The 12,687-nt window shown below is 39.3% G+C and overlaps 1 protein-coding gene across 6 annotated transcripts in view; it reads left to right on the top strand.

Annotated features, from left to right (window-relative positions):
- GRAMD1C (GRAM domain containing 1C) overlaps window positions 1-12,687 on the top strand; it is a 50,616-nt gene that overhangs the window by 32,099 nt on the left and 5,830 nt on the right. For 5 of the 6 annotated variants that reach the window (XM_090150704.1, XM_031613228.2, XM_090150730.1 and 2 more), the window contains exons 9-12: window positions 3,060-3,219; window positions 8,769-8,915; window positions 9,714-9,832; window positions 10,916-11,058. In XM_090150704.1, coding sequence (XP_090006830.1) covers window positions 3,060-3,219; window positions 8,769-8,915; window positions 9,714-9,832; window positions 10,916-11,058 — 569 coding nt within the window. The remainder of the gene's footprint in view (window positions 1-3,059; window positions 3,220-8,768; window positions 8,916-9,713; window positions 9,833-10,915; window positions 11,059-12,687) is intronic. The other variant, XM_031613229.2, reaches the window with a different exon arrangement.

The following is a 12,687-nucleotide window of genomic DNA, read 5'->3' as shown; positions in this document are numbered from 1 at the left end:
TCCACTTTCCTGTGTACCCTGTGCCTTTTTATGTAAGTACTTTATGAAAGTAGTACTTGTGTTAACTTCCAGTGCGTTTTTGCTTGTGCTATTTCTATTTAAAAAATCTCCTCAAGGCTCTTTTGCCTGCTATACATGAGGATTATTAGAGGGTGAGTTATGCTATGTATCCCTGCCTTCGGTGTTCAGTTAGTCTTCTGTTGTGAATATATGAAGCCTCTTTTCTTCCACTTTACCTCTGCTTAATTAAACTTGCAGAGATCATTTAGAAAGCAGGAAATTAAAAATAAACAAACGAAAAACAAAAACACCCTTGGTTAGGTTGAGTTTTCCCCTTCCTTTCAGTTAATAAAAACTGAACAAACACGCGTGTTTTTGTGGTGTTGAATGAATTTGTAAGTGTAATTCTGTATTTGAGAGGGCAAATGCTTTAGTAATGATATCTGAGTTGTGCACAGCATTTAGCGTGGTTCCTGGGGCTACTATGTGCAGTTATAGTCCTAAAAGGTTACGGCCATTTTCTCTTGGTTAATAGATACCCCAAGGGAAAGAAAAGCAAACAGAGCGCCAAAGCCTTTCGCTATTCTCAGATCAGCTACTTAGTTGCTGTTTCAGCTTTGAAAAAATTCAGAGGGAAGAAAGGAGATGCTTGTAACAGACCTTACTATCGTTAAGGTCTTTTGGCTTTTGTTACTTGGTAAAACTTGTTTGGACTTTAAGTAGGCTTTAAATAGTTCAGTGGAAATGCAAGTTAGTGGCTAGAGACTAACACCCAGTGAACAAAGCCGGTGTTAATTTGGAAGCTTAGTTACTACAAAGATTGGTGTCCCTGAGTCCTGAGAGCAAGATTTTTTGGAAAGCTGAAAGGGAGGCTTGGAAAGACTGGATGCTGTGGGAATTCTGACTTTTTAGAGTAAGTAAAATTACCCAGGGAGCCTTGATTAAATCTTGTTTAAATCTTATTTGCACAAGAACGAGTCATTTTAAAGTAATGGCTCTGCGTAGAAAAGTGTTTTGTTTACCTACTAGGTGTTGCTCCCAGAGATGTTAGTTGCAGGTGCTAAATCTAATTGGGCATGTAGGTAAGCAGAAATGTCCAGGGATTTGATCTGTGAGCAGGGTTAAATTCTAGGATTTTTTTTTTTTGAGCAGTCACCCTTCAAAAAAGTTATTTAATTATAATGTAAAACAGCAATCTTGATAAATGTGTTCACTGTTTTAGTGTAGCTAAAATACATAATGTTTGTGTTAAACATTTGGTGTTTCTAAAGAATGCCAATGCTCTCCCACAGCCTAGGATTATAGCAGATATTGTAGAAGCACAAGGGCAGTAAGAGGAGAGGGCAGTGCTTAGAAAGCTTTTATCAAATATCATTGCACTGATGATGCACAGCGTAATTGCCTTCCAGAGGCTGGAGAGAAAAAGGCTTAACTCCTTCCTTACTGCTTTGACAGAAAAAGAAGTCCACAAGCTCACTTCAGAAAGAGATCTGAACTAATGAAGGGGTTGGCTGGCATCACTTGGGCTGTCTTGGAAAAAGCTATTATCAATAGTGTCTGTGGTTGCTTAAATGAGGTCTGTGTAATACCAATTGTGTAATGTCTGCTTCTCTAAGTGCAAGTCATCTCTGTATAGAAACCACCTTCCTCCTTCTGCTCCTCTTTAGAAGGCTCTGTAAGGTTTTCCCTATCATGTAGCCTTCTGTTAGCAGGTCAAAAACATGGGTACAAAGCTCAGCAGTACTGGACACTTTACCACTACTAGCTCCTTTCTACATGTGTTGATAGAACATTGTCATTGAAATGTTGGTTATTATCCTCATTTCCATTGTGTATCAGTATAACTTCAGGCATATAGCTCTTTTTAATAGGAGCATTTGTTAATTGGTTGTCTTTGCTGATGCAATATATATACACACCTTTGGGGAATATTTTTGCTCACTTATACTGTGATTGAATTTGCATTTGTCTGTTTTCCAGCCATGCAGCTTCTGCTAATGCTTCTCTGTTGCACAAAATAGTAAATAGTCTTTCTTTTGAGAAAAGTCAAGTAGTACAGGAAGAACATGATGATTATTCAAGCAGCGGATGCTTTTGGTTTTGAGTCACTGCTGAATAATCTTTAAGGATGATGGTACTGCAATTAATTGGAGCTACTCAGTTAAGGAAACCTCATTTAATACCATCTCTGCGCTACTGCCTATGGGGACTTTACTGTTCTTGATCCCAGTTCTTTCACTGAATGCAATGGGAGCTTTAAAGGAAGGCTTAGCATGAAAATGAGAACTCTTAAACAAGTGTTTTAAGTGGCAGTTTGAAATGCACAAACCTTGTATATGTGGTTTCACTAGCAATTTCTTCTCAAGGTGTGTGCAAGCTTAATGCCCAGTAACTGTAGTTCATGATTCGGAGCTGCATCGTTGTATCAGTGGCTGGTGCTGGGGGGCATGCTCTGCTTCTGTACTGGAGATGGTAGATGATACTCCATTGCTTTACTTCTAGAAGTAGCATTTTATAGATAACATGACTCTATGCAGTGTTATTGTTTGTTTTTCTTTTTCTTTTTTTTTTTTTTTTTTTGCATTGTTAAAAGGTGATGAAGCCCTACAGATTAAGAACATTTTTCAAATATTCAACTGAGGTGACCAAATGTTAGTGAAAAAGGGATGCTCTGCCTGCTTCATTGTGCTTCCCCTTAGGATTGTTGGACTCTTCTAAAACAGTATAAAAACCTATCTGTCCAATGAGAAGTGAATTGCTGCATTAAATTAATGAGTTTGTAAATGCCAGCATTGATGCAGGGAAAGGAACTGTGATAGGGAGTAAACTGCCTCTTTAAGGTGGCTCTTGGTAAGAAAAGCTGATAAACAAGTCTTGTTACAAAGGTAAAGTGAAAGTCTGAGATAGAGTAAGGGAGGCTGGCTGAGGTGGAGGAAATCAGTGCTTGACTGTGTGGTAACTGAGCAGGTAGAATTTCTGGCTTTGTTTTTATTGTTTTTCTTCTTTCAGTGGTCTATGATTATTGATGATTTTTTTTCCTATTGCTTTCTTTTTTTTAGGTGGAAGAGTCTCTAAGTGAGAAACAAATAAAGAGCCCCCTTCCATCTTCAGAAAGAAAATCTGTTAAGCTAGTCAGAAGCAGATCTTTAGAAAAGTCCTTGGATCTGAATGAGAATGAAAATCTCCAAGAGAAGAGCAGTGCCTCTGATAGTGAAGAAGGTAATTTCTTTTCACTGTTTGGAATCCATAAGACTGCCTTATTCTTGTCCCTTTTCACTTGTAGAGTAAGTTGGAGACCTTTTTGATTTTGTTAAGCCTTTACAGTATTTCACAGAGTTGAAGCAAAAATGTCTTATGCTGGGAGGAGAAAAAAATGTTGGAGGTGTTTAAAGTGAAAATTTTAATTATACTTTTTTTTCCCTTTGGTGGGTAAAAAGTTGCTAATATCTTAAATTAAAAACTTTTTGACAATGTGATGTTCACTTCTCATGCTTTCATGGGGATGAGAGGTTTTGCATGTTGTAGGGAGAGAGTAAGGCCAGAGCGTGCCTTGCACCTGGACTGGATGACAGTGACATGTGTGCAAATGAAGGACAGAAAAGCTCAACTTCTGAATACACTGCTGATTTTCTTTCATACACAGAGAAAGAACTTTCATTGTTGGCAGCAGGAGCAGAGCAGTTGAGTTTGAGGCCAGCTCTTAATCTGTCTTTTCAGAGTTGGCAATTGAAGGTGCTTGTAGATGCTGTTAGATTGAGATCACTGGAGTGTCTAGGAAAGCTTTCAAAGTGATCGACTGAATTCACCACTTGCAAGTTGTGATCTTTGCCTGACGATATATCTATATTTTAGTTAGCTTTCCTTTTGCTCACCAGTACTGCTTCTGTTTTCTTGAGTTCAAATTCAACTCAATACATATCAAGCTGTATCATTTTTGAGTCTGCATATTTGTGCAATTTGCTGCTTAATCCTGTACATGTTTAACAAGCTTTACAGAGTGTTTACTCAATCTTAGTTGTATCCTGTAAAGTTGCAGAAAGCTTCAGCCTTCTGATGTTTAGAGATTTTGAGTTTTCCTGTCTTCTTTGTATTGCCTCTTTCAGCCTTTGGTAGTAAAGGTATCCAATGAAATGGACTGAAAATAGTCCTGTTGTCTTCATGCTGCTGTGTGCCTAAGTGATAGCAGCAAATAACAGCTGTCATCCCTGCAACTGATGCTGAGCAGAGAGAGCATATTAAATGGAGGTGTCTCTTTAAAAGAGAACTGAACTTACACTGCTTTTATTTCTCCACCCAGCCCCAGGATAAATCTCTTTTATTCAGAGCAGGATTTTCTAGTCACACAGCATCAGTCTTTTCTCACAGGTTCCCTTCTTCATGCTTAGAATTTTTTCCTGTCTGTTTCCTATTGCAGTTGCCCTATACTTTTACAAGGTGAATTCCTTCATGCAGATGAAATTAGCTTACCCACATGGCAAAGGTTTACCCATGCAGTTAATCTCTCTTGTGTCCTGGCAAATAAGGTGAGGGGCAAATTCTCTTACTCCAGGCCCACCTGACACCCAAAGCTGGAATGCCAGAGCCTTGGCAAGTAGCTCCCTTGTCCTAGGCAACTTTCGCACTGCATACTAGGGAAGGGAGTCTCTTCCTGTACACCACTAGCTTCTCTACCTATATCTTGGTGCTTATGTTTGGTTTCCTAGGTTAGTGTGATAAAGTTTGAGTCATGAAAATCTCTTGGCTAATATCTACAGTCTCAATTATAAATTTCAGAAGATAAATTTTAGCTCAAGCACAGAATATGTGTTCCCAAAATAGAAGCAGCAGATTCTGAGTTTCCTCAAAGGACTTTTTTGTATGTAGAGTTTGTGTGTGGCTACAATGCTCAGCAGCATAAAATACTTAATACAAAGAAGGGAGAAATAAGATGCTGGAAAACAGTCTTTTGTGGTAGAAAGCTTTACTATGTATGGGGACATCATAAATTCCTGATCTTCTTGAATAACTTTAATGCTGTTTTGTTTCTGTGTGTATTAATAACCACCTCACATGCATGATCTGCATTTGAGAGGAGAGCATAACTGCTCCTACTGTGAGATGGGTACAATTGTAGTTGGACTTATCCTGTAGATAGGGATATATGATGCAGAAAATGTTGGAAATAGTTCGGTTGAAATTATTTCAGCCCTGTTCTTTTCAAGAGGTGAAATTCTGGATATACAGCCTTACATACAGAATGGTAGCTATGTTGCCTTGTTGACATTTTAATCAAAATCATGACAGCACATGTTCTGTTAAATGTATAGCTACCAATAATTTGTTGCTTATGCTTTTGGAGAGTTATCTGTCCTGAATTATCTAAAGAAAGAGGTTTAAGTTTTTTGTCTTGTGAGCAGGAAAATAACAGTATTTCTCAATACATCCTCTAAGTTAATTTAACACTTTGGTCTTTTAAAATATCGTAGAATTCTACTATAATGGCAAACACTGCTGTGCAATCTTTAAATAGGTGGTGTCTGGAAAATGCTCTGTCTAAGAATTGGTCTTATTGACTTATTTTGAAGTGCATCTGTTTTAAGTCTCTGACCTGCATATTATTCACACAGTGTGCAATTTTTTCCCTATTCCCAGTGGCACAGAAATCCCAGGCAGTGCCAAGAGCTGTGTATATACTTTATTTTTTTTCCCCTGACCCTCCCTCATCTCCATTGAGTGGAAAAAATCAGAAGTCTTAGTAATTTGTCAGATAGCCTCTTTCTTACTGGTTCAACTCCTTTAATTTGCTTGCAGCATGCATTTAGCTTCACGAGCTGTTGGTTATGAGTGGGAATTTAAAGACCAGGATTTTCTTTCCTGGGCCCTTTTCCCCCTGCTCCCCTCTAGTTTTCTGGCTCTTCCTTGTCTCACGCTGCAGATGTTTTCAAACCTCTGCAATCACTGGTGCGTAACAGTGTTATCTGCAAACAGTATTTCACAGCTTGCCTTGCAATGATGGAAGTGACCTTATGAAGTGCAAGGCAGTAGTGGGGGAGGGAGCAGGCTTGCTGCCTTTATGTAGAATGAGGATATTCAGGGTAATATTTGCTTCTGGATTTTTGGGTCCCTGAGGATCCTTCCCCAAAGTCACAGTCATTTCATATTCTCTTATCAGACATTATCTCTGATTCATCTATAAATGTTTTCAGACTGAGAGGTAGCAGCTGGTAATTGCGTTCTGCTACGGGGGTAGAACAGCACTAAAAGCTAAGGGATTAGACCGATATTTTTACAAGAAGATAAACATTTTTTTATAAATAATATTTCTAAGCCAATTCTAGGTGAATTGCTTGATGCTGCCTTAGAATTGTGATAAGTAAAAAGTAGGTACGCTTACCTGTGAGTTAAACCAAAGGAAATAGACAAACATGCATTTTTACTGGTAGCAAAGGTAAGCTTTCAAGCTTCCTGTTCTGTCCAAATTGCAAGTGTGTAATGTGTGCTTATTCTTTAGTTATGTTACTGTTTGTGCTCACTGCTTCATGTAGGATTTCTGTAGACGCTCTGAGTAGCCCAGATGAAAGTGACTTGTCAAGCTCTCGGTACCTGCACTGACCAGCTTCTGCTGGTGTGGAATTGGGGTGTTAATACATGCATGTTGCAGGCCTCGCATCTGAAGAGTGTCCAGGCTTCCTGAAATATGGCTGTTTGAATCCTAGCATCTAAGTAGCTAATTAGCCAGATAAGTCAGCCTAGTTCCAGCTTGGGTTTTCTGAAAATGTTGTTTTGTGTGATAACGCCATCAGTTTTCCAAGAACTGAAAGAGATTGTAAAGAAGAGCATCCCTCAGTAGGTATTTCCATGTACTTGGCACCTCATTCCCTAGTCATAACTTGTAAGGAATAGATTTTTAAAATGTGTAGGGAAATCAGCTAACAGGAATCCATCCACAATTGTAAACATTACAAGACCCATGGATGCTCTTGAACTTGAGCCTTAGTATAAGAGGAAAGATTCATGCTTGAAGAGAAAAATATTTCAGTAGCAAGGTACAGATCTTAAAGTAATAACATATGGTCTTTGGATTTTCTACTGTCTGGCTCCATATTAATTAGCTGATGCACAGTAGTCGAAGGAGGTGTCAGCATAAGGATATCTGAAGCTTCCCCTCCTTCTTAGCAGAGGATGAGAAGTGGGGAATACTTTTTGTGGTAGGAAGTTTTGCAGCGTTGGAACCTTGTTAGCTGAGGTCAGACAGAGAAGTTTGTTTTGTGTTTTGGTAGGTTCAGCTGTGAAAGGAAAGTCTCTGAACATAAATTGAAAACTGAAGCTGAACTTCTAGCTATCTGCAGAATGTTTCAGTACAGCTGAATTTGTAGTCTAGCAAATAATTATTGGTTGGTTCAACAGGTTTTAATAGATGTGCTTGCTACTTGTTCCACTTTGCAATTATATAAGCAGAACCTAGGACAGGAAGTACATCTCTTGTGCCGGCATAAAGTTTTCACTCATGCTTCGCTTTTGGGGTTGTATAATGTAGCCTGCTGGGTCAAAGAACTTTTCTGGTGGCACGTATGTGTAATGGGGACTTCTAGCAGGCTAGAAGCAGTGCTAGAGCAGAAGTCTGCTCAGAGTCAGATCTTGTTTTCACTGAGGAGTTCTGTTTTGGTATTTACCTGATGTACTTGCATTTATCAATACTGACTGCTACCAAATAATAATGATTTAAGTGCTGTAACCTTAGCCTATGGGCACTTCGTGAACTGTAGCATGATATTCAAACTACCTTTGCATTGTGTGCTGGCAGTGACCTTTTGCTAGCTCTGAGCATTTATTTGTATCAATTGAAAGGCTAGGTGTCCTATCTTTCTGTTGCTTCCATGAGATTTATTTTCAGGCATTTTGGTGGGGTTTGGATGGGTTTTCAGGTTTTGTTTGGCTTTTTTTTTTTTTAATTCCCTGATAGCTGAGGATGGACTCTTTTCCTAAAACACAAGCAAACTGAGTTGGGGTTGGCATAGGAAACTGCTTTCCTTCCAGGATAACAATTCTGTTCCATATGTCTTTGTGGCTGAAACAGCCACAAAGCAGAGCCATTCAGGAACCAACAAGCAGCAGAAATAGCAAAGCTCAGTGCTGTACCACAGAACAGCTTTTGGGTGCTTGTTGGTAGTTTGAAATAAGGGAGGATGATAAAGCACCTCAGTGCATTTGTCAGGACTACAGAATAGAACAAGGTACCGCTTGTGCTTCCCTTGTAATAATTACTGGAGGAGGAACAGTTTGAGGAAAGGTATTTGAGAGTCTGTACCTGGACTCTTAGAATGTGGATGCTGCTGGCATAATAGACTTTAAAAGCAGAATTTTGAAACTAGCCACAAGTTAAAAGGAATGCTAGTGTGATTTCACTGTCCCCTTTGCTATGCACGTCCTTCACACAGGAGGCATGCATTAAATGAGGACTGTGGTAACACTGTCTTCTCCAATGCTTCTTGTAGGATCCTGAAGATAAAAGGTTCCTCCAGGTGATGAGACATTGCATTATTGCTTTATCAAGCCATTTGTACAAGGAAATAGTGAGACAGGGTCTAGAAAACCAGCTCTTGACTTTGCTCCTGAAAGCCATCTTATTACAAAATGATGTGTTGCTGTCACTTCTGAGTTTCTGGGAATAAGAAGCAATTACAGATGCAAGATTAGAAAGGATTTGAGCTGTAATAAAGTTTAATGCTATGAAGAAACTTCATAATGTTGGGTTTTTTTTTTAACCTGATCCCTCTGCCTTTCTTTAGCAGTGAAGGAGACTGCCTCTGAGAATGATCTCTATGGGAGACTTTTTATAAACAGAGTTTTCCACATCACTGCAGACAAGATGTTTGAAATCCTCTTCACCAATTCTCTCTTCATGCAGAGGTTTCTCAATTCCAGGAGTATAGTAGGTAATGTACTCTTCTTTCTTCTGTGTTGCAATTTACCTTGAGAATTTCAACCTCTAAGAAATGTTAAAGAGAACTGAGTTGAATTTTGTTCCTTCTGCTTTATAAGAATTTCGAAGCTCTATATTTTCTCTGTGAAAGTAAACATTGAAAGCTAGCTTGTTTCTGTAGATCATCTTTCTGAATAAGAACTTCATTTAATGCTGTTTAAAAAAAAAAACAAAAAAAAACCTTAACTCGATGCCTGAACTTTGAATAAGATATTAAAATGTTGCATTCTGTGGGGTATTTCTGATTCCATTGTGTCCCAGAAATAGTGAAATCTGTAGAGCTGGTGCACAGATGAAATTATTGCAGCCTCCTAAACGGCACTTGCAGGCTTTAATTTTCCGGATGAGTAAGCTTTATTCATTGAGATAATAAGGTAAGAAAACTAAGTTAAAAGAGTAATATTTATTCAGTATTAGCTTGGAAGGCAAAGTTGCAAAAGCTTTTGAATATCACTAAGTGAATCTATTCAACTTTTAAGCAGATGGGAAAAAGCACGTTTTCATTTACTTGCTTACTCTTCTCTGCACCCTTGAGTCTTTCAGTAGACTCAGATTCAGCTACTTACTGCCTCACTTTTTGCTCAGCTAGTGAACTAGTTTTCTCTTTTCCTGGGGAAAAAAAAATCCCAACTGCTTGGAGTCTGTTTTTTCTCTCTACACTGTTCTTAAACTGCAGTTTAAGATATGACAGGGCAGAGATGATGCCTTTCAGGTAACCTGCATGTGAGATTTTGCATTATTTATTATTCAGATGCTGTATCAACTCCTTGGAATAGAGATTCCAGCGGCAATCAGTTGAGGACTTTGACGTACACTGTGACAATTAACAATCCACTCTGTGGGAAGTTTACAACTGCAACTGAAAAGCAGGTACCTGTCTGTATGTTTGTCTGTTGGTGCGATTTAAAACAAGAGAGAGCTGTACAGTCTGTCAGATCTGACCATGGGCTGGAGTTCATTGAGCTGAATGTGGATCTCCAATTCAAATGCAGGATCTCAAAAGTGTTCTTCCATCCCTTTCACTATTACTGAGTAAGTGCTGATGAAATCAAAGGGGCTTTTGAATTTCAACATAGCTGAACTTCTACTGAAAACTCTGGGGAGAGTATATTCACCATTTGTATGAATTAGAACGGTCAGAAAAAATGAAAGTGCTTTCAAGTGTCCAGTTCTGGGCTCCCCAGTACAAGACAGGGTGGTGCTACTGGGAAGTATCCAGTGAAGAGCTAGAAGATAAAGGATTGGAACATAAATTCTATGAGAAAAAGGCTGAGAGGGCCAGGATTGGTCAGCCTTTGGAAGAGAGGGCTCAAACAGGATCTTACTGATGTACATAAATACCTGAGGGAAGAGTGGTAAGAAAATGGAGCCAGGTTCTTTTCAGTGGTGCCCAGTGCCAAACCAAAAGGCTCTGGACACAAACTGGAATACAAGAGGTTCCTTTTGAACATCAGGAAGCAATCTTTTTACTGTGTTGCCAGGCACTGACATGTGTTTCTTAAAGAGGTTAGAGTTATTTGTCCTTTCTTGGGGATCTTCAGAAGCTGCACGGACATAGTCCTGGTCTCTCTGCTTGAGCAGGTGGCTCGGACCAGATCTAAACTTAATATTTCTGTGACTGTGGTTCGGGGAAGATCTCACAGCTCAATTCCAAAGGACTGTGGTCAAGAGTCAGTGGCCAGTCTTGCATTTGGTATCCGAAATCTCGGAGAAGAGGAAAGGCAAAGAAGAATGGTATACTATTACCTCCTGCTGGCTCTGGCTGGAGACATCCCACCTCCACTACTTTACCATTCTTAATTGACTTCTGTCAACTGTTCAGTCTTTCTACCTATTCCAGTTCACTTGGAGTTGACTGATTCAACCTAAGCAGTTTGGTTTGAAATTAAGAAAAATAATCAGACTCCATGAATATAGAATGTACCTATCCATTTCTGTTATCTCTTGTGGTAGATCCTTCACAAGCAGAGCCAGAAAGGTCAGTCTTATCAGGTGGATGCTGAGGTACTGACCCACGATGTCCCCTACCATGATTATTTCTACACTGTGAACCGATACTACATCAGCCGCACGTCCAGTCACAAATGTCGATTACGGTGAGCCTGAGTGGTGTGCAGTGGGAGGGGAGGAAGCAGGTTGCTGAAATGTGCTTACCAAAAGATCTGCCTGCAGCACAGAAAAGGTTTGTTTTCTATTGAAGTTGGAAATCTCTTCTGAAAAAAAAAAAGCTTGGTTTATCTCCTGTCATATGACTACTGTACTTAGATCTGATTAATTCAGTGAAATGTGAACTCTGACGCTGATACAGAGCTCATTTCCAGGGCTGTGTGCTGGTCCTGCCCAGCCTTATGTTTTCAAGTGCAGTCATGTAAGTGTAAGGGATAAATCAGAACTATGCCAGATGTTTTGTAACAAAGTTCCTAAGATACCCTTGCTAAGGGCCTGCAGGGGAGAATAATATTACAAGGTGAAGAAGCACATTCACTGTTACAGAGAGGCTATTCAAGCAGATCAGGCTTTGCTGTTACCATCAGAGTAGATGGAGGAGTCTTAATATACTTCCTTCTCTTCTCCCATTTGTTGAAAACACCTGAAGTGATAAAGTTACTTGTCCACTGCATTTGTGTGACAGACTATGTCATCTATGGTAGTTTTTCTTCAAGTCCTTTTGTCTCAAACTTCATCAGAACATAAGGTAAGGAAAGGCATGCAAGTCTAATTTTCCTTCTGGCTTATCTTGGGCTATAAAAGTACTGAAGACTCCCTCCCTCACTGGGTGGAAAAAGGAAGAGTCCTTGAACAGCCACTCTGAGTGAGTGAGTCATTCATCTTTTTTGATGGCTGTATTTGTTTTATCTGAGAAACAAGACAACCCTAGAATAAGTGCAAAAGCCAGGGGTTTGACTACAGTCTTTGTAGCATGCTTATATAGAACAGAATGTGCATGCTGGTATTACAGCTGGCTTTATACAGTTTAAAATGGTTCAAAAATTAATTGAAATATGCTGTTTTGTTAGAGTAGGAGTTTGGCTTGGGATGATTATGTAAAAAAAAAAAAAAAAAGTTGGAGAGAAGTGTGCATTCCAGTAAGGTTAGTGTTCTTGATCTTAATAAATAAAGATTGTGGACTATCATTGTCCTTTTATCTTTATGAAGAGCTTTGGGATTCATTCAGTTGTTAGAACCCTGCAGAGGACTACTTCTAGTTGAGTACCTTTCCATTCTAGAAGCAATATTGACTAGCATAACCTGGGAAACACAAGACAGGAATGCTATTTCCTCTCTGTGCTTCTTAAGAGACAATTTATCTGCTCAAGGTAGCTTCTTAGTACTGGATGCATAGTTGGTAGTTTCACATGCTTACATTGCTGTGCCTCATGTATTATATCATGAATGCACATACAGAGTAAAAAGTAGGACTTCGTAAGGCTATTTCAAATGCTTGTTAAAATCAGAACAGTTCACAGAAGAGAAATTCCCTTTTCCTCTGAGCCTGAAGAAAAAACAAAAGTTCTTTCCAGTGATTTGGACATTCACATCTCCTGAGGCTTTAACTGGATATGTTGTCTTTACGTGCATCTGTTTCTTGCTTCAGTTCAGTCTAAGAGCTGCTCAGGTGGAAAGTTGAGGCAGTTCCAGTTGGTATTTCAGGCTATGGATGTAAGCTGGAGGCTTCCCTCCGATGAGAAATTTCTACTATTGCTGTGCTGTCCTAACACAGCACT

Source organism: Phasianus colchicus, chromosome 1, assembly GCF_987193195.1.
Source record: "Phasianus colchicus chromosome 1, bPhaCol1.hap1.1, whole genome shotgun sequence".
NCBI classification, from domain to species: Eukaryota; Metazoa; Chordata; class Aves; order Galliformes; family Phasianidae; genus Phasianus; species Phasianus colchicus.
Note: the sequence above shows the minus strand (reverse complement) of the source record. Positions and strands in the feature narration are given on the sequence as shown.